This window comes from Pollachius pollachius, assembly GCF_949987615.1.
Source record: "Pollachius pollachius genome assembly, chromosome: 3".
In the NCBI taxonomy this organism is placed as follows: Eukaryota; Metazoa; Chordata; class Actinopteri; order Gadiformes; family Gadidae; genus Pollachius; species Pollachius pollachius.
The window spans coordinates 8919650-8941808 of NC_136936.1; the positions used below are offsets into that span (position 1 = coordinate 8919650).

General features: G+C 44.7%; 2 protein-coding genes across 2 annotated transcripts in view; one reads left to right on the top strand and one right to left on the bottom strand.

The window, feature by feature from the left end:
- The window catches only part of caln1 (calneuron 1), a gene marked incomplete at its 3' end in the record, with an annotated part of 32350 nt that extends 31384 nt beyond the window's left edge, over window positions 1-966 (top strand). The window contains exon 5 of the mRNA XM_079731902.1: window positions 839-966. Coding sequence (XP_079588028.1) covers window positions 839-966 — 128 coding nt within the window. The remainder of the gene's footprint in view (window positions 1-838) is intronic.
- Window positions 967-8597: 7631 nt separating this feature from the next.
- galnt17 (polypeptide N-acetylgalactosaminyltransferase 17) lies at window positions 8598-20406 on the bottom strand (the record flags this gene model as incomplete). Its single annotated transcript, XM_079731321.1, has 13 exons — window positions 8598-8744; window positions 9274-9435; window positions 10823-10918; window positions 11054-11191; window positions 11605-11790; window positions 12942-13059; window positions 13705-13902; window positions 15439-15613; window positions 18345-18511; window positions 19026-19209; window positions 19626-19873; window positions 20168-20248; window positions 20384-20406. The coding sequence occupies 13 exons, from the start codon at window positions 20404-20406 to the stop codon at window positions 8598-8600; spliced, it is 1923 nt and encodes a 640-aa protein (XP_079587447.1).
- Window positions 20407-22159: the final 1753 nt, after the last annotated feature.

A 22159-nucleotide genomic window follows, 5' to 3' on the forward strand; every position in this document is an offset into this window, starting at 1 on the left:
TCCTGGCCGCCTAGTATCCGTCTGCCTTTGTATCATTTGCCCGTAATAAGTTAAGGACAGAAATAGCTATCAACACCTCCAGCCTGCCAACGGAAGACACGCTTCCCTGGCCCAGAGAGACTGTCTGTGTGTCCTACTTAATGGATGCGTAGTCCTCGAAGCTCATGGGAAGAAGTAGCTTTAATGGCTTCAAGGTTCTTCCTGAATGAAGAAGGCTAAATATAGCTCTAGGAGAGCGAGTCAGAGCTTCATATTACTAGCCAGAGCTATTTAGAGCTAGGGAGAGCTATTCAGAGATAGGGAGAGGTAACCAGAGATAAATCGAGCTAGACAGAGCTAAGTTGCACTAATCAGAGCTGGTGAGGTTTATGTAGTGGGGAGCGTACCTATGTTCCCCGTGTCCTATGTTCCCCGGGTCCTATGTTCCCCGCTTTGTATGTGACCGGGGAACATAGGACCCTGTGAGCAAATCTTTTTTTCGTAGGATGGTAGGGGCAAGTACCGCCTTTTTCTCCTCTGATTCGCCTGTGATTGGTTAGAATGGCTCTCCTCCGATTGGTTATGGTTAGGGTTAGGTTTAGGGTTAACCCTCACCCTAACCATAACCCTAAACCTGACCCTAACCCTTTGCACCCAGGGAACATAGGACCTAGGGAACATAGGGATGACCCCATGTAGTACTAGCTGGAGCTATGTAGCGCTAGCAAGAGCTATATAGCACCAGCCAGAGCTACATAATACTAACTAGAGTTACATAGTGCTACCTAGAGCTACATAAAGCTAGTCAAATTATGACATGATGACACTATGTACTTATTTCTTCTCTCGTGTCCTTCAGTGCACCCCGCCAAGAAGAACCGGCAGACGTGCGTGAGGAAGAGCCTCATCTGCGCCTTCGCCATGGCCTTCATCATCAGCGTCATGCTCATCGCGGCCAATCAGATGCTGAGGAACGGCATGGAGTAGCCGTGACCACTGTGAGCGGGACACACCAGAGCAACTTGTGCATGTGCATGTCAGCGGACGTTATCTCGTCCCCTGTCTCGACCAAAACCACGAGAACGACCCACTCAACAGATGTACTGCTTTATACACGCATAGAAATATATCCTGCCACACCCCGCCCCCCCCCCCCCCCAACCCCTTTGTCCACCTTACCCGCGGAGCCAGCATGGGGGGTCTTGACCTCTCTACCCCTTTATCCTGACAGGGACAATCAAGGGCTGACTTTCCACGTTTAAAACTCTGTGTTTTCGTCTGTGACTTACCCCCCCAAGATGCAATAAGAAGCTGTCAGTGCAGGAGTTCTGCTGTTGCCCCCCCCCCCCAGCAGGGAGCATCGCAGGTGAGGAGCTGGTGGCAGCGTTCCCGATGCTCACCTGGTACCATCCCCCAACCACCACCAACGCTCGGCCAACAGGGACCACCCCCTCGCTACACCAACAGGGTCCACCCCCTCGCTACACCAACATGGACCACCCCCTCGCTACACCAACAGGGTCCACCCCAACACCTCCACCCCCCCCACACCCCCTCGCTACACCAACAGGGTTTTCCCCCTCATTACACCAACAGGGACTCTGTGGGAGGGAGGGGAGGGGAGGAGGGGAGTGGTTGGGGAGAGGGGGAACGTAGTGAGGGGAGGGGAGGGGAGGCACAGTGACGGCCTGGAAGGAGAGAAGGAGAGGAGGGGAGGAGTAGGTAGAGGGGAGGTGAGGTTATTGGGGAGAGAGGAAGGGAGGCATAGTGTGGGGATGGAAGGGGAGGGGAGGCGAGGTAGAGAGGGGACAGAAAGCGTGGGTGTCTAGAGGCTGTCTCCTGGGCTTGGGGTTGCTGTCTGTGGGGTGAGGAAGTGGGGACGGGAGGCTGAGGAGAAGAAGAAGGGAATAATTGGTGTCTTTTTTTAGTTCCTGGAAGAAGGGTGATGGTACTGGCTGCCACTCCGGGGGGGATGGTTCAAGCCTACGTCAGGGCGAGGTGGAGAAACACTACGACTCAGAGCTGTGCGTGTCAGTGGAGGGGCAGAACACGCTGGAAGGGCTGTGTGTTGCTAGTCCTAATGTCCACTCGCGTTCGACATACAGGTACTACGGATAACTTCAGTCGTGGATTCTCTCACAACCTAATCAGTGGCCTAATAAGTGGCGGACAAGAACCTGAACTCTGTTGTAGTCCTGTCTGTTCTTCTCATTTCTAACTACGGACCCTTGCAGCTCATCTTTGTCTCAGTATTATGTGTGCGAAGAGTCCTCATAAGTATTATGTGTAAGAAGAGTCCTCATAAGAATTATTTGTGCAAATAGTCCTCATCAGTATTATGTGTGCTAAGTGTCCTCATACTTATAATGTATAAGAAGAGTCCTCATAAGTATAATATGTAAGAAGAGTCTCCATAAATTGTCTGTGTGTGAAGAGTTCTCATTTCTGAAGGTGTTGGTCCACTGTGCTGGTCCCAACTCTCCCAGTCATCAGTGGCTCTGTCACCAGTGAATCTGTATTGGCTGGGATCCTCTAAGGCTTCAGATGACCTACTGCATCACCATGGTAACCAAGCACCTCTTCCTCCCTCCTATTCATCACCCTTCTACTGTATGCATCATCCCACCAAAACCTTTTTGGGAATGCGTTTCATTCCTGAAGCGACGATTAAGGCGACACAAACGACTAGCTTGCATGACGTCTCGTCTGTGTCTTCTGTAAATAGCTTGTAATCCAGGTGTGTATGTGTGTGTGTGTGTATGTGTGTTTGTGTCTGTGTGTGTGTGTGTGTGTCTGTTGTGTGTGTGTGTGTGTGTATTTATGTGTTGATGTCCAGGTTCAAATGCGCATGATTTCCCGTGCACTCAAAAACAAGCGGGGAGGGTGTAGGGGAGGACGCTGGCTCACGTGCAAAAACGAAATGTGAACGTGCGGAGCAGAATAGCCCCTAGTTGCACACCATTGTTCTCTACTTTCTTGCCAAAGCCATAGATCAACTTGGATACAAACCCGAGCTCACGATATACGGGCACTCTCCTGTTTTGCGCATGGAAGCACGATGACAAACACAACTTCAAATTTTTGGCAGGGACATGTCTGTCTCTCTGTCGTGTGTGTCATTTTTTGGTCAGATTTATACTCTTTTTAATTTATTTTTTTAATATTTTGAAATGCTGGACAGAGGTGGACTAGCCAGGGATAGTAAGCAGAAGTCCTCAACTGTTTTAACTATCTATCTTTGTTTGCGAATGAGTAATATCACCTGAGTTCTGGGTGACTAAACAAACGTGAAAGTTCTTTTACTTTCTTAACCTGAAATGTCCAAACTCTAGGATTTGACCTTTCATCCACATAACGGACCGAGAATTCTTTCTGGGTTTGTGCTAGAGTGCCATCTAGCGGTTGGATTGAGGGACACTGATTAATTTACATTTCTGCTTTACGTTTCTTGTCATGTATATTTCCGTGTTTTGTTTGTTTATCCGAGCACAAAAATCTGTTTTTATGTTAGGCAGGAAAACTGTGGCATTATCTTCTCGATGTCGGTAATATGAGTTGTTGAAACAAAGGAAGATTGATATCTTATTGGATTTCATCTACCAAGTAGAGAAGCACTTGAACAAAAATATATTTGTAGGAAATAATAGATGCCTTTCCCATGGCAGAAAGACCCCTTGACCTGTAGGTTGGACTCCACGACCCCCATTTGCATTTCATAACGTATGTTATAATGTATTATGTGATTGGTTTCACCCCGGTAGTGAGTTTAGCTTTTTGTTTATTCACAAATCCAGGATTATTATAGGTACTAGGGCTGTACAGTGGGGGTCAGATCAGGGGCGCTGCCTGGCGGGGAAAAGTGGTACTGATTCTAAGGGCCCAGCCCAACGCAGCACGGCCCACGGCCCGCGGATGGCAATTAATAATATAATATATTATTGCCTTTTTTTTTTTTTTTTGAAATGTCTTGAAATGTTTTTTGTTTTGAAAAAACAGTCGATAGATGTTGGGGGGGGGGGGGGCAAAATTAGAATCTTTCATAGGGCCCAAAATTCCTGGCAGCGCCCCTGGGTCAGATACAGTCTAATTGTTCAATCAGCACTAGGTCACTTTGACGTGTCTTAGGTATTTGTACAATAGGCTACGTTATTGTTTTTTCACTTGCATTGTTTTTGAAATGGTGGGAGAGAGAGAGAACTAAAAGCAGAAACGATAGTGTGTGACTGGAGAATTGTCATGATGAGGACTCATGCTATGATACTGTGAAAACGCCCCCTAGCCTGCTCCTGTCACCTCCAATCAACTTTGTCCCCGACACTGCATAATTTGTAGAATGTATAACATCCGTTCCTGTTCACCTCAAAATATCCCTCCGTCGGTCACACCGCCCACTAGACCAAATTCCCTTCAGCGGTGAGACTCCATAGCTAAGCCAATCACAGATATGTTGGTTTTTTAATATTTATACATTGTATTTATTGTGGTAGGAATGAACGTGAAAGTATCAAGCATCACAGGGTTGGCCCCCTTTGAAATGAAATGTTATTTTAATTTTATATTTTTATGAGTTTGGGTTGGTTTGCTGTGAACTCACCTATTACTGTATTGAACGTAGCCCCACCATCGGTGAGTGAATGCATGTTTTGGGAAGGATGTGGAATCCAACATCACTTCGGTAGCATTGAGGTCAAACTCCACACGTCGTTGCTTTGTACATAGATAATATTCAATCATAGCCAATAGACAAGCACATACACTTACTTTGCATGTACGAGATTTAACCATGTAGACTAGAGGGTCCGATTTTACGTTGCAATATTTATTGAAGGGATAAATTATTATTATATCTGTAAATATTGAATTATGTACAAAAGTAATGATTACGTATTGTTGCAATAAAACTGCATTTTTCTATGAAAGTGTAAGGGTTCATGATTTTCAATTTAAATCTGTTTTGCATTGTTTGATCCTACTTTCAGAACGGATAACACACAATGAGTTCAATCATAGGTATTGTTTTGCATTTTGGTTTAACTTATGCTTATTTTTCCTACAAGTAATTTGTTGGAAAATAAAGGCACCAACGGTTGGTGTCTTAGGTTGGTCCACACTGATGCAGTCCAAGGGGTTCCCTTGATGCTCTGCATGGTAGCAGACCGTTGTAAGGTAAGGTGGTGTTTGAGGCTACCAACCGTTTCATTGAATCATTTGTTTAATAATTGCCATGCTTCAATGTTGTTTCATCTTTCATTTTTTAATCCATTTGGAGTATTTGTGGATGATTTATTAGTATTGAGATGAATCAAATGTGGTTCAAGTGCTTTCCTTAAAAAAAAAAAAAAAAAACATTCAACTCATTTCCATGTCATACAGTAAATAATGAAAAAGCTCTTTAAATTCAAATTACATCATTTTTAATAAGTACATAGAACCGTTAAGTGTAATTACCCCAACCATTTTATTTGGGCCTACTGGCTAAATCCCATAGGGCTTGTCGTGGATACAACCCACGGTCTAATACTCCAACAAATGACGAGAGGTCGAGAAGGACTAGGGTTGAATGAACAAGGCTTTATTGTCACCGTAGAGAGTAACAACATCACCTGAGTTGGTTTGCAAAGAACTGACCGTACCGAGCTGTGGACTCTGAGGTACCCCAGCTCTGTGACTTTCTAGATCAATCACAGAGCTCCACAATCAAATCTATTATGATCCCCATTAACATTTATCTTATCCTGTACTACAGTCTTATACATTCAAGCATTACGTACAAAAGTGTTACATGTTAAACATTACAGTTATATGAGGTTACATATTATGCATTACATTTATATGAAGTGAGGTCCTTGATTAAAATCCATTCGTCGCCTTGTTTATTAACCTGATCTAAATCACCATGACTTACCACATGTGTTTAAGAGATGAGCCCTGTGAAAGCAATATTCATTAAAGCAGTAAAATATGTATTTGTAATAGTTAACAATGCCACTTTATTTGTCTGTGGCATATACAGTCATAATCCTAAAGCTAGTAGTGGCTGATTTTAACTGGGTTATGAATTAGTTAACTTAACGTTTAACTTGAAGCCTACAGAATATACATTCTAAAGCTACATACGAGAAACCATAGAAGGGCGTTTTCTCTCACCGTGACGTGAGCCAGCCGTTTTCGAGGGGCCACTTATCCGTAAATGAGGCGGCTGGTTGTCCATCTTTTGTAACGGGTGAATGAGGAACACATGTAAATGTCCCTCAGAATGCAGGCACCTGTTGACCAAGGAAAGCCAGGTAATATCAATAGTGTTTAACATTTACAACACTATTTATCTTGTATGCTTTATACTAAAAGTTCACCTCACTTATACTTATAATCTAAGTGAACTGAGATAACAATGGAACATTGTTCTGGACCCTATCAATATTCACACTTAAGCACAAATCTTCAGTGCACTTATCAAGAGTTTAACTTAAGTAGTTACAGCAGGAAAGTAGATACAGCTATATATATCGTCAATCACACCTTCAATTAATGCCTGATATGTATCAAAGTAAACATACTGTAAGTATGAAGAGTAGCATTAACATAGTGACATAAATACGTCAAACTGAGAATGGTCAACAGTATGTAGATTAATTAAATTATGGACAAAATGACCTATCCATTTGTTTCACTATTTGAGTGTATTTGAGTTTCATTCTCTATTAGGAATGAATCCTAGTAGAGAATGATTCTGAACATACTATAATCCAGTGGCCTGCAGCCCGTCTAAATATATTCATTATGTCCCAGTGAACGTATGTGTATGAAGGAAAAGTATAGTTTACCTTAGGCTGTTAAACAGAAATTACATTTTTAACAATTAACACATTAAAATCACTTAAGTCTACAACAACAACAAGCACACCAACACACACCCAAACCAGGTTACCCGTTGTTTTATTGGAAGACAAAGCGGGACCGAAGCCCATCGATTATCATTGACTTGATGGGACGTTTGACATCATATCTCAATAAAAAGACTGGACCAGCCTCCGACAGCATTGTGCATGAACCCTTCTATATTTAAACACTGCTCATAGTTTCCATGACAACGTCAAAAAGAAAAAAGGCAGTGCCTCGACCAAGAGTGGCCTTGTCAGACGTCTGTGTCCCCGTTATCCACGTGGCCCTCGGTGACCGACAGTAAAAACCCAGAGACATTATCAAGGAAACTTTAACATAACATAAAAACACATTTTCCACACGTCCATAACAATCATGCTACAAGACTTGACCCAAATCGGTGCTACCAAATGCTTGGGAGTTGAAAAGAACCCAACAAACCTTAAGGAACAACCACAGATAAATCAACCAAATCAAAACACACAAAAAATAGATATCAGCAAATTATTTCCTTACCATAATTTATCCCAATGACACTCAACCGATGTAGGCCCTCAACCATAACTGTAAAGAAAGAACTGACAACGTTTGTACATAGTTTGAAGACAAATATTAAAATAATTCCCTTTGACATATTAATACATTTCTTATTAAAAGCTATATGATTCCTTTTAAATGTTAAACCTGCAATTCGGATCTATGCAACTCTCCTCACCAAGTCCGTTTTCTTCCTTTTTCTTCTTTTGGCTAGTAGTTCAAAAAAAAAAAAAAAAACAACCACTGGAGCAAAAAAGTAATAGTGCAGGTTTAGTCACACACTCAGAAGTGCCAGAACTAAGCATCTCCCCCTGCCTGAGTTAGTTCTGGTGACACCACCCGGGACATTATTTAATGGATGTGAGAACGAGGAAGCGATGTGTTCTGCCTTGAACTTTTCATCATCGCAGAGATGAAGTCATCTGCCGGGACCCATCTCACCATAGAGCACCATAAAATGTTTGATAAAAAAAAAATGCTGTTAAAATCTGAAACCCCTAATGAAATCATTTATATCTCTCCCTCTCTCTCTCTCTCGAACATCATGCCCATCTGTCCGGCTGTGATTTGGGGTGGTGATAACACCATCTGTACACCCAGGGACATACTGAGGTCAGGGCCACAGCTTGTCAGCATATCAGAGGCGAGGGAGAACCACACACACACTCACAGGGAGAAGCAAACGAGTTTAAATCATCTCATCAGATATTTTAGGGGTACTGTGTGTGTGTGTGTGTGTGTGTGTGTGTGTGTGTGTGTGTGTGTGTGTGTGTCTCTTTTTATATATTAGGTAAAAACATATAATTGCCGAAATTGAGTGATAGATTATGCAATTAAGAAAAAACAACGGTGGGCCTCTTCATAACTAATTTATATATTTTTTTAATTCAATAATATAATAATTATTTTTATTCTTTTATTTTTTTTACAAACCATAATTTTTGGTGCCCCCCCAGGTACTTGGTGCCCTACGCACTCTGCGTACTCTGCGTATAGGGAGCGGCGGGCCTGCACATGACCTCTTGCTGTATGTCATGTCAACGCTGCTGGTAGGGTCCACAAAGACTGTGTGTGTGTGTGTGTGTGTGTGTGTGTGTGTGTGTGTGTGTGTGTGTGTGTGTGTGTGTGCGTGTGCGTGTGCGTGTGCGTGTGCGTGTGCGTGTGCGTGTGCGTGTGCGTGTTGGGGCCGGGTTGACCAGCTAGGTTAACAGTTGCTGTCTGATGGTGTTCTTGATGGTCCACTTCTGGCCAGTGCACGGCTGCAGAACCAGCAGTTGCCCAAAGTTCACGTTGGCTGGAACCACCTCCAGGCAGCGGCCCGACGCTCCGTTCTCCATGGACTCGTTCTGAGGGTGGGACAAGATTGGGTTCACAGTCAGAAATTCTCAGGGCATTTTGCTTCAATTATTTTTATAATTCCCATCGAAACTGTGGCGATGAGACATCAGGATGGGGGATATTAAATGCTCTTCCAAATAAAGAGTTGATTTGAATTCTTAATTCATGTATTAATTGGTATTTTTCTCAACTCCCATTGAATTCATTTCATATTGGTTTCTCATGCAACACAGAGAAACAGTTTTTGTACTATTTTACTATTATTATTATATTACTATACTAGGGTTAGCCGTTAGCCGTTGCTGGCCGTCTCCTTGTAGGCGTTGAGCCAGATACCCGACCTAACCCACATGATCCTATCTGACGTCTATCTGAAATCATGGCCAGTCTTCTTTGATAAAGGCACCAACTAAACAACTCAATAGTACAAATACAATTTGTAATAATTGCTACTGCTAAACAAGCACCTCGGTGGGACGAAGAAGCAACACAAATGCCTTCTGGGTAATAGCAACGGTTTTATATTCTATTCCTCACCTGGGAGAACAGCCATGTCTTCTGCCTCACATTGGAGACCTTTTCACAGTCGCGTAGCTGCGGCAGGTGGCTGATCTGGTCGTCCACCAGGCACCTCGTGTCCTCCCCCGTACTGCCCAGGGGCCCCAGGTACAGCTGGCCGTCCGCCGTGTAGCGCCCTAACTGGGGGACGATCAGAGAGTCAAGGACCAAGACCCACGGCGGAGGCAGCGGTCAGGGTCCGTTTCAATACCTCGCCTGGATCGCTCGAGCTCGAAGCCCCGGCAGTAGTGAACCAGCAGAGTGACCCAGCGTAAGCTTAAGCATGAAGACAAAGTATTGAAACGGACCCTAAGGGTCTACAGTCCTCGCCTCTGGAGCAGTCTGCCAGAATAACTAGCTAAAAAAATCTTAACACATACCCTTTGTTAAGTTATGCTTTCTTCTAATCAAGTAGTGTTTTAAAATTTTAAAATATATATATATGTGGTTCGAATGTATCTGCATCTCTCAGATTGTTTTTATTGTTATGTCAACCTCTTTTAATTATTGTGTTTGATTTGTTCCCTTCCCCTTCTTCCCTTTGCCTTGCAGTTGGATGTAGTGGATGGAAATTCATTTAAATTAAGATGATTGATTGATGGTTGTCCTAAATATTTCAGATTTACAGTCTCAGAAGTGTGTGTAGCAATGCAGCTGTGGTGTTCATTGAACTCAAGGTGACTTCATGGATAGGATTTTTATTAAACATACAATTAATTTATGGTCCTGCCCTTCCAGCTCTGACATTACCAAGTAAATATAATAAAAGTGATGGACAACCAGATCTGAAAGCGGAAAATAACCATAACATAGAGGGATTTATTCACTACACACCTAGCAAATATCTTGTCAGGGAAGTGTCAAAAGTATGTATTAATATACATCTCAAAGTCAGCTACTGTGTGTATGTGTATGTGTGAGTGTGTGAGTGTGTCTGTATTTTATGGTCTCTTTCTCTAACACACCAGTTTGACTTACATAATAAGTCTAAAGTATAAAAATACCTATCTAACTGACTTTGTCTGATTGAGGACAGTGGCGCGTTCTGGACTGGGTTCATTTCAGAGTGCAGATACAATGAATGAAAACTCCTTTCCCCAGGAGCTATTCTGTGCTATATATATTCTTTAACGTAGGCCCCCCCGGAGGAAACCAAATCCAGACTCGCTGACTCAGTGTTTTTAGTTAAAAGTGCAGAGTACAACCTTTTCGCCTGAGTCTGAGCCAGAGCTAAAAACCAACAGGAATGTTTTGTGATGCTGAAACAAACGATTTGATCCATCGAGTGCCACTCAATGTGATTAACTTCTTTCACCCCAAAACGCTCATTGCGCTCACAATACCTACATGAACAAAATACACGATACAAACTCTGTTCTTTTTTTTTTATACATCTCTGCATTATGTCTTTATCCTGTACTGTTTGTTATGGGGCTTCCTTTGTTTTGACCTGTCAAGGGATTACAAATGAGAACCTGATGAGACGAAAAACTGAAACAAGTCGATATGGTTAACTTTGAGGGGGTACCTGCGGGCCCCAGCCATGGCACGGGTGCAGGGTAGCAGTGTGGTTGTCCCTCTCTCCCTGGTCCATACACAGGTGGCTGGCCTTGGAGTTACGGATCTGCAATCACAGGTGAAGAGCCCCTTAGTGAACCAACCCCCGGACACAGCAGTGCCTTCTGCAGTGTCCACAAACAATTCACAATTACCTATCTCCTATTGCTCTCTCCCTCTCTCTCTAGGTTGGTGTACCCACCTCTCCGTAGTGGATGGTGTTGTTGTATCTCCTCATCTCCGGGTACACGTTGTCCAGGTACCACTCAAAGTTCTTGCACTGCAGGTTCTTCCTCAGCGCCCGCCTCTCTGAGATGTCCCCGTAGTCGACGCCGTGGTTCTGCGACGTGAGGGGCAACCGTTTACCGACATGATGCAGGGTTTTGTAATGACTTTGTTAAAGAACTGCGATTTGCGCGCAAATGGCTTACTCATTAGCACGAAAAACACTGCATGGGTGTCAGCCGAAAAATGAGGGTTGTTGTTCAAATTCATTGGTTATGAATGTGTGTGACAATCATGCAGTGCGGCCCATTTAAGTAAATGTATAACCAGTCCTAATGCCTGGTTATACAGGAATTTGTACGCGACGTATCAGTTAAAAATTATCTGTTAAAGGACTCTTTTTTGGTTAACAGAGGAATTGCTACAGAAGCAACATCTAAAGGCTGAATCATTCTAAATAAATCTATCTATAAATAGCGTTTAGAAGTCGGTGTGTTCTGCAAACTGGCGTGGTCCGCCGCCCCTAACCTCCATGGGGATGTTCCAGGCCTGGTAGACGTTGGTCTTGAACTCGTCCATCCAGACCTCGGCCACTCGCAGGGCGTTGCGGCGCGTGTGGAAAGCTATGTTGCTGACGTATGGCTTCTTCAGGCGGGCAATGTGAGCCACCCTTGAGCAAGGCAGCACCTCCATGCTACCCCCGCACATCCACACCTGCAACGGTACAACGTCAGGTTGTTGGTCTTTTGGAATGGTGGTGTGGCATGTGTTCAAACCTCCACCAAAAAACACAAAGTGTGTCTGCCACACACACAGTGTGTGTGTAGACGACGCGGGAGAGATTATGTTGTTTGTCAGATGAATAGCAGTTAAAAAACAAATAATGTTGATTTAATTACTTAAAGTCAGTTTTTGTTTGTAAATTTGTAAAATATGGCATGTAAGATATGGCATCTATTAATCCAGATTATTTCTTTGACAGTGAATAATATGACAACCTCTTTAATCGTACAAGGAAATGGCTACATAGTTCTGTAGTTCTGTTAATTCTTGTCCCTGCCCAAATCGCAACCTTGGGCGACCTCCTTAGCATACGCTGAGTTTTACAAGGCTTCCTTAAAGTCTCTAAAATTTAACAGCAGCATTTTAATGCCCGCCTGTTAAAAGCTGTAGCTGGTGATGAAGATCAAACGTCCTATACAAACATCATTTAACGATCCTAAATTACATGACTTAATATTTTTGGATTTTTATAGGAAAATTATCATGCACAATACCTTGAACGAAAGTAAAAAAAATACCTATACGAAAAAATAACAATACAATTCTAAAACAAAGTACTATACATAACACTATAAAAGGATTATTTGTACACTATAAAATTGCAAATTAAAATAACATAAAAATGATGGCGAAAACTGAAAAGACTCATTTCAAAGTTTCTCTTCTGCGACCAGCCTATACAAGTATTCTCACTTCCTCCTCCAGAAGGAAGCGGTATTCGGGAAGGAGTGAGGAAGAACACCCACAACCCGCTGGGGATGACCCAGTTCCTGGCAGTGGCCTCCCCCTCCCGGGTCAGCATTGTCTGCTAGCTCCTAATGGACCACCATCCATCACTACTGCTGGGCCACTGGTCCCACCGGCCCACTCACAGGAGGAAAGGAGGCGCAGAGAGAAGAGGACGGAGACGGAGACGAGAGGAGGTGAAAAGGGATGGCAAGAGGAGACGGGGATAGGAGAAGAGGTAGGAGAGAGTTGGGTTGAGGCTGGAGGAGGAAGACAGATGTGGCGAGAAGAGACAAAAGAAGAGGCGGGAGGAGGATAGAGGGAGTCAGAGGGAATGAGGGGGAGGAACCTCTGACCTTGATCCCCAGCTCAATATTCTCCCCTCCATAGACGTCCATACCCGGGTCCAACAGACCCAGTTCTCCAAAGTAGGCCCGCTGCACCACGAAGGAGCAGCCGATCATGGCTGGAGTCCTGCCAGGGGGGAAATAGGACACAGTCACACTGCTCCGACCTCCTCCTCCTCCTCCTCCCCACTCAAACATATGTAGGCCATGTATAGAATTACATAGTATGTGTGTGTTGATGTCCTCTGCCTGGGACCACGTGGTTTGTGTTTTCATTCAATAACCAACAGTCGAAGACTAGGTCACTGTATGTATGAATGCAGGTTTACATAACAAGAGAAATATGAAGACATACAACTAAACATTGTTCAGTGGTTGAGATAGATATATTAGTTAGTATTAACTAATATACTCATTGTTGTGCCCCACAACAAAGTCTTTTTTTTTGTAAGAAAATACTGTTTTTATTTCCCTTGAAAGTCTAGTACCTTATTGGTACAAAGCTGGCTGATCTGCAACATAATTGGGTCAGACAAATGGGTGTTCTGGTATCTGATTGGGTCAGAAGGGGGCTGTTATAGCACCTGATTGGTTCCGAGTTTGGAGATGTCTGTCAGCCGTTTGGTTCAGAAGGAAAATATCTCCACCCTAATTGGTTCCAAGGGGAGGTGTCCTTTACCTGATCAATTTAGAGGGGGGTGACTGCTGCCTGATTGGTTCAGAGGGGACGCTTCTAACAACCCGATTGGTTCAGAGTAGGGTGTTGTGGTACCTGATTGGTGCGGAGGTGTCCCCCTCGTCCCACCACTGCTTGGGGGGGTTGATGTACATGCACCACAGCTCCCAGTTGTACCCGTGGGCCGAGTTCTCGTAGCGCTCCAGCTCGAAGGTGTCGTGTCGGATGTTGTCGATGGAGGGCAGGATGATCCTCCGGCGGTCCTCCTTGATACGGGCCAGCACCGGCTCCGCCCTGGGAGGGAGAGAGAGAGGGGGGGGGAGAGAGAGAGAGAGAGAGAGAGAGAGGGGAAGAGGGAGAGAGAGAGAGAGGGGGGAGGGAGAGAGAGAGAGGGGGGAAGAGGGAGAGAGAGGGGGAGGGAGAGAGAGAGAGAGAGAGGGGGGGAACAGGGGGAGAGAGAGAGAGGGGGGAGGGAGAGAGAGAGGGGGGGAGGGAGAGAGAGAGGGGGGAAGAGGGAGAGAGCGAGAGAGAGAGAGAGAGGGAGAGGGGGGGAAAGAGAAAGAGAGAGGGGGGGAGGGAGAGATAGGGAGAGGCGGGGCAAGAGAGATGGCGAGAGATAGAGCGAGAGTGAGAGGGGGGAGAGAGGGAGGAAGAGAGAGGGAGAGAGAAAGGGAGTGAGACTTGCATGTGTCTTTTTTTTCTGTGTATAGTAATTGGCTAAAGATGTTGAGTTGGTAATAAGAAGCCCCTGCTTGCTATTGGTTAAGTATGATTGCTTATTTATGAGAGAGCACACAGACATAGCATAGGTCATGTTTATAGTCAATACACAGACATACACATATATAATCTGACAAAAAGACATACACACAAATGTATACATATAAAGAGACACAAAGACACACAGAAACATGCACACACAAACAAACATGCTCACACACACAAACGCAGAAAAAACTGAAAAGACACACACACACACACACACACACACACACGACCTAGCACAGTTGGGACAGCTCTCTTCTTCTCTTCCGCTTCTCTCTGAGTTCAGTCAGCCAGGCTTCGTCCCAACCTATTAGCTATTCCATTTGGATGTGCTATCTTCAGACCAGAGCGCCCAGGGAACATATAGACTAGAGTATTCACTGTGTGGTGAAGCCGGTAGTCGTCATTGTCATATTTTCTCTATTCTGGAAGATTTACCTCTTTTTTTAATAGTTTTTTTTATGATGGATTTGTAAAAACATTATGGCAGTGTTAACTAATGTTAGATTAGTACAAATATTATGGCAGTGTTAAAAACTGCTTGGAATGTAACTGACCTATCAGGATCAAGTATTCTAAAATGCTTTGGTATAACTAAACATGATAACAATATGTCACAACTTGAAGCGGTTATTAAAGACATTCATGTATTTCAATTCCACATTAAAATGTGGAATTGTCATTTTAATAACATGACCCAATCTAACTATATGCAGGCCATCAAATGTGGACGTCCCCTTTCATAAGGGAGAACTCTGATAAGAGAATGAATAAAGGTTTGACAAGACCCTTGATTATTACTCTTCTGAGACTTGGATGTAAATTTGATGGCGGTAAAAAATGAACCTTATTTTCCCTCCTTTCTTTCTGCTTCATACTTTTTCTTTTAGAGTCTAAACACTGTACATAGTTCCAAGTAAAACTATGATGTTCACAGTGTTTTTCAACGTTCTAAGCCACCACGCAGAGTTTGATTTGACCAGTACGCTCCTATGGAGAGAGCCAGAATGGCCCCTTCTCTTAGTGCGGCCTGCTGGCCTCAGAGTCAACATGGCCGCCGCTCACCAGGAAGGGGTGAACTCCACGTGTGCGTCAAAGAAGCCGGTGACCTCGGCGGTGGCCGCCTTCCAGCCCTCAATGCGTGCGCGGATCAGACCCTCGCGCTGATGGTTCCTCACGATCTTCACCAGCCCGGGGTACCTCTTGTTCACATACTCCTCCAGCGGGCCCTTCAGCTGCTCTGTGGGGACATGAGACCCAGAGGGGCGGGGTCAGTGGCACCGACACAATCCACATGTCACTCCAGCCTCTGCTGACCAATGGCCTGATGGAGGCGATTTAAGTGTTGTTGTTTTTATCATCAAATTCAAATGTTCCTTTTTTTTATTGCCTTTGTTGCTTAGCAACTGCACCCTTTCACCCCAGCCAAACTCCCCCATCCCCCCAGTGTCATGAAGTTTTCAACGCAGTGTTTGTGACAACCTGCGAACACATTCTGTCTGATCTCCGTCTAGTAGGAGTTAATCCGGTATCACCGCAGGCAGCCGCGAAGCTGTCATTCTGACATCAGGTATGCAAACATGCAGGCTATGCATCTCTCTAAAATATGGAAAACACCCATACACACACGTCCACACACACACACACACACACACACACACACACACACCCCGCAACACCTTCACATGTTCAGAAACAGAAACATTCCCCCACGCAATTAATTTACAAATATTATAGCAGCAGAGAGAGAGAGCTAGAGAGAGAGGGATCAAAAGCAAGATAGAGAGAGTGTGAAAGAGAGAGAGAGAGAGATCAAAAGCAAGAGAGAGAGATGAAATAATTCCCAGTTGCACTGCATTGTGTGAGTGTCTCCAAACCAATGGGATTTCATGAGCAAGGCATCTGATGATCCTTTGATCTCAATCTCTTCCCTCCTATCCAATCACAACCCTGTTTCTTGCGATGTGACCAGCCAATAGAAATGCAGCCGCAGAATCTCTGACTGCTCATCACGAGTAACATTCAGGCTCCAGGTTTAGATATGCATTTGTCAATTGTGCATTGACCGCCCAAATCCAAATTGTGCCCAATTGTGCATTCTGGCTCAAACCAGCCATCATCCTCTCAAACTATGGAATCATTCATTCTGTTTCTGACCTCTCACGAAGCACACACTTGTTCACACCAGCACACACCTTTTTCAAACATACTCAAACGCCACAACTACACTGTGATACACTGCGGTAGATGACCCATGTCATTGGGATTAAATAAATAATTTTAAAGTGGAAACAAGCAAATCTGCTGCATTTCTCCGGCTGAAAATAAGGCCCATTGCATCTCAACCTGAGTGTCATAAATAGCATGTCTATTAAAGTGCATGTGTCTTTTATTTATAGGTTTCTCCCTTCTTCTATCAGTCTCCGCCTTTCTCCTCCCCCTCTCTGTGCTTTTTAACACTTCTAAAATTCTGCATGTGCTATATTTTGCCTTGCATTACTTCAATCACATTTATCCATCTTACTATCTGACCCAATTTCTCCTCTGCTCTCTACTATGACTCTCTCTCTCCCTGTCTATATCATCTCTCTACTCTCTTCCCTCATCTCTCTCCATCTCCCTTCCATCTCTCTTTCATTTATTGTCCAGCTATACTCTCTCCTTCCTTCTCTCTTCTTTCTCTCTCCTCGTCAAGTGCTGTCTCTCTCCTCTCTCCTCATCTCTCTTAGTCATGTAGATTCAAGATCATTTAAAAGATAATTCAAAAGTGGGGAAACATGGGAAAACGTACATATCCGTTGAGTGGTTGAGTGGCTAGCAACCGAATCCTGCTCACTTAACTCAACTTAACCATGTAGACCACCAGTTGCTTCTAATCTTCAATGACATTGGCAAAACAATGTAAATTAAGGATTGCCAATGTCTCTCTCTCTTTCTTCACCTGTCTCTCTCTCTGCCTTTCACTTCCACTAAAAGCCAGGTTTTCTCACCCTGTATTCCATTTAATCTGCCTCCACCTCCACTCCTTCCGACTGATACCTCCCTCTCACCCTCTCTCAGCCCATCTCCACCCTACTTATCCCCATCTTTCCTCCCTCCAATCCACTTACCCCCCCCCCGCCCCCCACCACCTCTGCTATTAAAACTTTTTCTCTATCGCTCTCTATTTTCCTTTCGCTCTCTCTCTCTTTCTTTCCACTTATCTTCCTCATTCTCTATCTCAATCTCTCTCTCCATCTCCATCCCTCTGGATTTGGCTCTGGATCTCTCTCTCTTTCCACCTCTTCTCATTTTCTCTGTCTCCAATCTCTTTCACCATCTCTCTTCTCTCTTCCTCTTTCTCTCTCTTCCTCTCACTCTTTCCATCTCTTTTCCATAGTCGTTCCCCCCCCCCCCCCAACCACACAAAAACACACTCCCTAACCCCCTTACCTCCCTCTGTCCTCTTCAAGAACACTGTCATCACCGGTTAACCCAAACCAAACTCCTCCTCCACCACTTCAGAGACAACCTCCGTCTGAGTCCTTCACCCGAGACTCCTTAACTACTCTTTCATAGCATTCCATAGCATTTTTATAGCAGGGGTACGAAAAAGGGAGATCATTGACCATGCATGCAGTCGTGCATGTTAATGCTCATCAATTTAGTAATTCCCTTCGCTTTCTTTGAGTTTTCAAACCTAGAATGATCCAATGAAACAGACTTGGACTGAGTTTACAAATTTCTATGACACGATCTTAAAAAGTTATAATGTTACCACATCTTATGCAGGGTTAACCCTAACCTCCTTATCCACACATGTCCTCTGTCATGTGCGGATGGGGATACAGGTTGTGAACCACCGGTGGCCTACAGGATTTGGTTCAGTTAATTCAGCAAGACTTTTTTACCCCAGCCACTCAACCCATTTGTCATTATAACTGTCCTGATCCAGAATTATTCAAAAAGCAGTGGTCGCCGTGGCTACTGACCGTCGTCACTGTTGTCGTCCACCAGGATGATCTCCTTCAGCAGGTGGGCCGGAGTGTGATTGACAGCCGAGTGCACGGAGCGCAGGATGACGGACAGCGCCTCGTTCACAAAGATGAAGATGAGGGACATCTGAGGAAGCTCTCTGGGGTAGCTGGTCTTCCGGCACCTGGACACACACGCACACACACACACACACACACACACACAGTACGGTTTATATCTCATCATAAATCTCATACCATTTCATTTTAGTCTGGGTGGGCTGTCTGGGTTCGGGAGTTTTTCCCTGGGCTTCAGGTGCATTCTGTGTGATACCTAGTTTATTTTGCATAAACAAAAACAGCAACAAAAAATATACATGAATATATTTCCTTTATCCTTCAATCTATATGCCTACATAGGAACAGAGAGAGAGAGAGAGAGAGAGAGAGAGAGAGAGAGAGAGAGAGAGCGAGAGAGAGAGAGAGAGAGACAGGGAGACACTGAGGGAGAGGCAGACAGAGAAAAAGCCATAGAGACCAAGAGGCAGAGGGACAGATGGATGGACAGGGAGACAACGCGCGAGACTGACGGACAGCCAGGCAGCGAGCATCCACGAGAATAAAACCCAAGTGATATCCATTTCCCCCCATGTCTGTGACGGGCTTCTCTCTGCCGCGTGCAGTTCACTCTGGACTCACTTGCCGGGACGGTGGTCCGGGATGCTCCGGTCCAGGGAGATGGTATCGCTGAGGTAGGCGTTGTAGCCGTACTTCTCTCTCAGGTGTTTGGCTTCGTTCTCCTCGGCTGGAGCCAGAGTGGCGGGGACACCCCCTCTACCTCGACCTCCGAAGCCTTCGATGAGACCCAGAGACTTGGACAGACCTGTCGGAGAACACGGACGAGATAGGTACAGAGGAGGGTGCTGAAACAGTCTGTCTTTCTACAAGCACGTGGGTGGTGGTGGGGGGGGTTCTGTGTGCCAATCTCTGTCAGATATCACATCCTCCCAACTGTTTAAGAGAGAGAGAGAGAGAGAGAGAGAGAGAGAGAGAGAGAGAGAGTCAGAGTCAGAGAGAGAGAGAGAGAGAGAGAGAAAGACAGACAGAGAGAGAGAGAGAGACAGAGACAGAGAGAGACAGAGACAGAGAAAGAAAGACAGACATCAAGCACAAGTACCAAGAGCGGGACAGGGGGATGACGCCTTCGGTATGACGGCAACCTATACAAAAATAAAATCCGTGGTGTGGTTCGAACGTTGCTTATAGCGCAGTGTAGGTGTGAGGGGGCACGCTGCCTACCGTTCAGCTGTCGGTAGACCACGTCCTCCAGCGAGCCCAGCCTCCTCAGCAGCACCTCGTGAGCTATGCTGGAGCCCAGAGCCGTGCCGTTGCTCTGGGGTTGCTTCCCGCTGTCCCCATCCCCACCGCCGCCACCGGACGGGTCCGGCCCCAGGGCTCTCTTGACGCCGCTCGTGTTTGATTTTGCCCAAAAAGTCACGAAGACGGCCACCATCAGCACGTTCAGCACAAGTAACAGCCTCCAGCTTCTGAAGACAAACGCCATGTACGTATGTAGCTGATGTCCCAAAACCAAACCGTGAGGGAAGGGCGCACTATGTCATTAAAAAAGGTGTCATGAAGAGAGAGAGAGAGGAATCCTCTTGCTTTGCGACGAGCCAAAAGCTGCAAGATAAGCAGTGGGTTAGGTGTGATACAGGCTGTGCATTGCATATGGATACACTACGACAACAAAATATCAGTATAGCCTATAGTGTCTTTATAATATTCCGTTCCGCATAAAGCCTTGGAAATGTTAAAAGCCTCTTCAGCTCCTCTCTTACCCTTTCGTATCATGGAGGTTATTCCAGGTTGCGTCTTCCTCCTGACAGCCCCCTCGTCGCCAGCATCGCGGTCGGGGAAGTCTGCGTGAAGAGATCGAGTGAAATCAATTAACGAGCCCGCGCTCAGCAGAGGAGTCCGCGTCCTTCAATTATTGACGAGCGTCTGATCGAAGTGGAAGCTATTATTTTCTCGTCCGACAAAAGTCAAGAATTTACGATGGGAGACTGGGCGCCAGCATCCTCGGAGCGACGCATCCCCCGCTTCCCGCTGCGAACCGAGTGGGTTCAGCGTTGGTCTTAACGAAATTGTGTGCAATCCTTCACAGGTTGTAAAAAAAATTGTATAATCCCTGGTCAATTAAAGACACCGCATTCAGTCGCCTTGAAAACATACAGAGGCTATGCATTCGCTTAGCAGCGAGGATAGTGCAGCCTTTCAGAATATTTTCCCACACCTTTTTTTTTATTCAGTCCCAATTATCGTGAACATTTCCCTTCATCGAGTTGCAGTGTGTTCTTGTGCCTCTCTTATGCTTCTATTCTACCCGATGCTCAGTAAGAGACAAGCTTTATAGACCCCTAATAAGGGAGAGCAAAGAAACACGGAGTGGATTCCGGGAATCGGATCGGGGTTTTGATGAGCGACCGCAGCAGAAATTTGGTTGGATGGATTGACTGAATGAATAGTACGAATGGACGAGTCATAATTGGCAATATGGCAGATGCAGAAGCCACGTCAAGGGTAGTATCTTGAGAAAATATCTTCTGAACAAGTATCCTAAGACTTGTTCCATTCATCCTTGTGTTTCTTAAATATTCATGTGTCAGTTGTGTCATGCAACTATTTCACCTAGTTACAGTTATAACTGTATTCATATTGATAACATAGTCAATTAATAATGGTCCCATTACTGTATAAGTCACTTTACTCAATTCCCCTAATCACTCAAATAAAGTAGGCCTCACTTATAATTCTACTCAAGCATTGAATGCAACTCCAAGTACAAGAACCATTTATTAAAAGTACTAAAGTATGTTAAAAGTAAATGATATGATATAATGTAATCTTTAGAGATCTTGGTTATGCTGATTGCTGTGTTAACGTTTATGGTTTAGCTTGAAGACACAACAGCAGAAAAAGCTGGCCAGGGTGGAACCCTGGAGGGTGAAACAGGAAGGTCCTTTGATGGGCATGAAGTGAAGGAAAACAAGAATGGACAGATGAGTTACATGATGGCTAGATGGGTGGGGCGGGTACTGGGGTTGAGGTGATGTTTATTAGGGGATGAAGTCAAAAACATTCTGCATGTTTCTCTTTTAATCAACCATTAAGTTTACAGGCTTGATGCTCACAACTTAAACATTGTACTTTTCTGTAAAGAAAGATGTAGTTATTATTGTTACAGTTAATATGGTCGAATTAGTGTTACCTAATGTCATCCGCCTCCCTGCCAGACCCCTGTCTTCTGACCTTTCTTTCTATCAGTCCAAACACAGTCCCCCGCAGGTCAACTGTTCAGTGTGCCAATCTCTGTCAGATATCACATGCCCCCCAACTGTTTAAGAGAGAGAGAGAGAGAGAGAGAGAGAGAGAGAGAGAGAGAGAGAGAGAGAAAGCGAGAGAGAGAGAGAGAGAGAGAGAGAGAGAGAGCGAGAGAGAGAGCGAGAGAGAGAGAGCAGCTTGTGATTGGCCTTTTCATCTAAGACAGTAAGCCACAGGAAATAGTGTTGATTCCTGCGGTGCATTGTGTCTCGTTAGAAGAGCAAAGTGAGCTGTACATTTTAACTTGTGTTTTATATCCATGATGCCAACCCATAAGGGTGTTTACAATTTACAGTTAAGTGTTTTAAGTGTTAGTTTACAAGTAATGATAACATAAGTCTATAAGTCCAGTACAGTGGATTTGTTTAACGTGTTTACCTCCACCTGAAGGTAATCACATTTTTAGAAGATGTAAATTACTTCAACAATCATTTTATCCTCCACTCTTA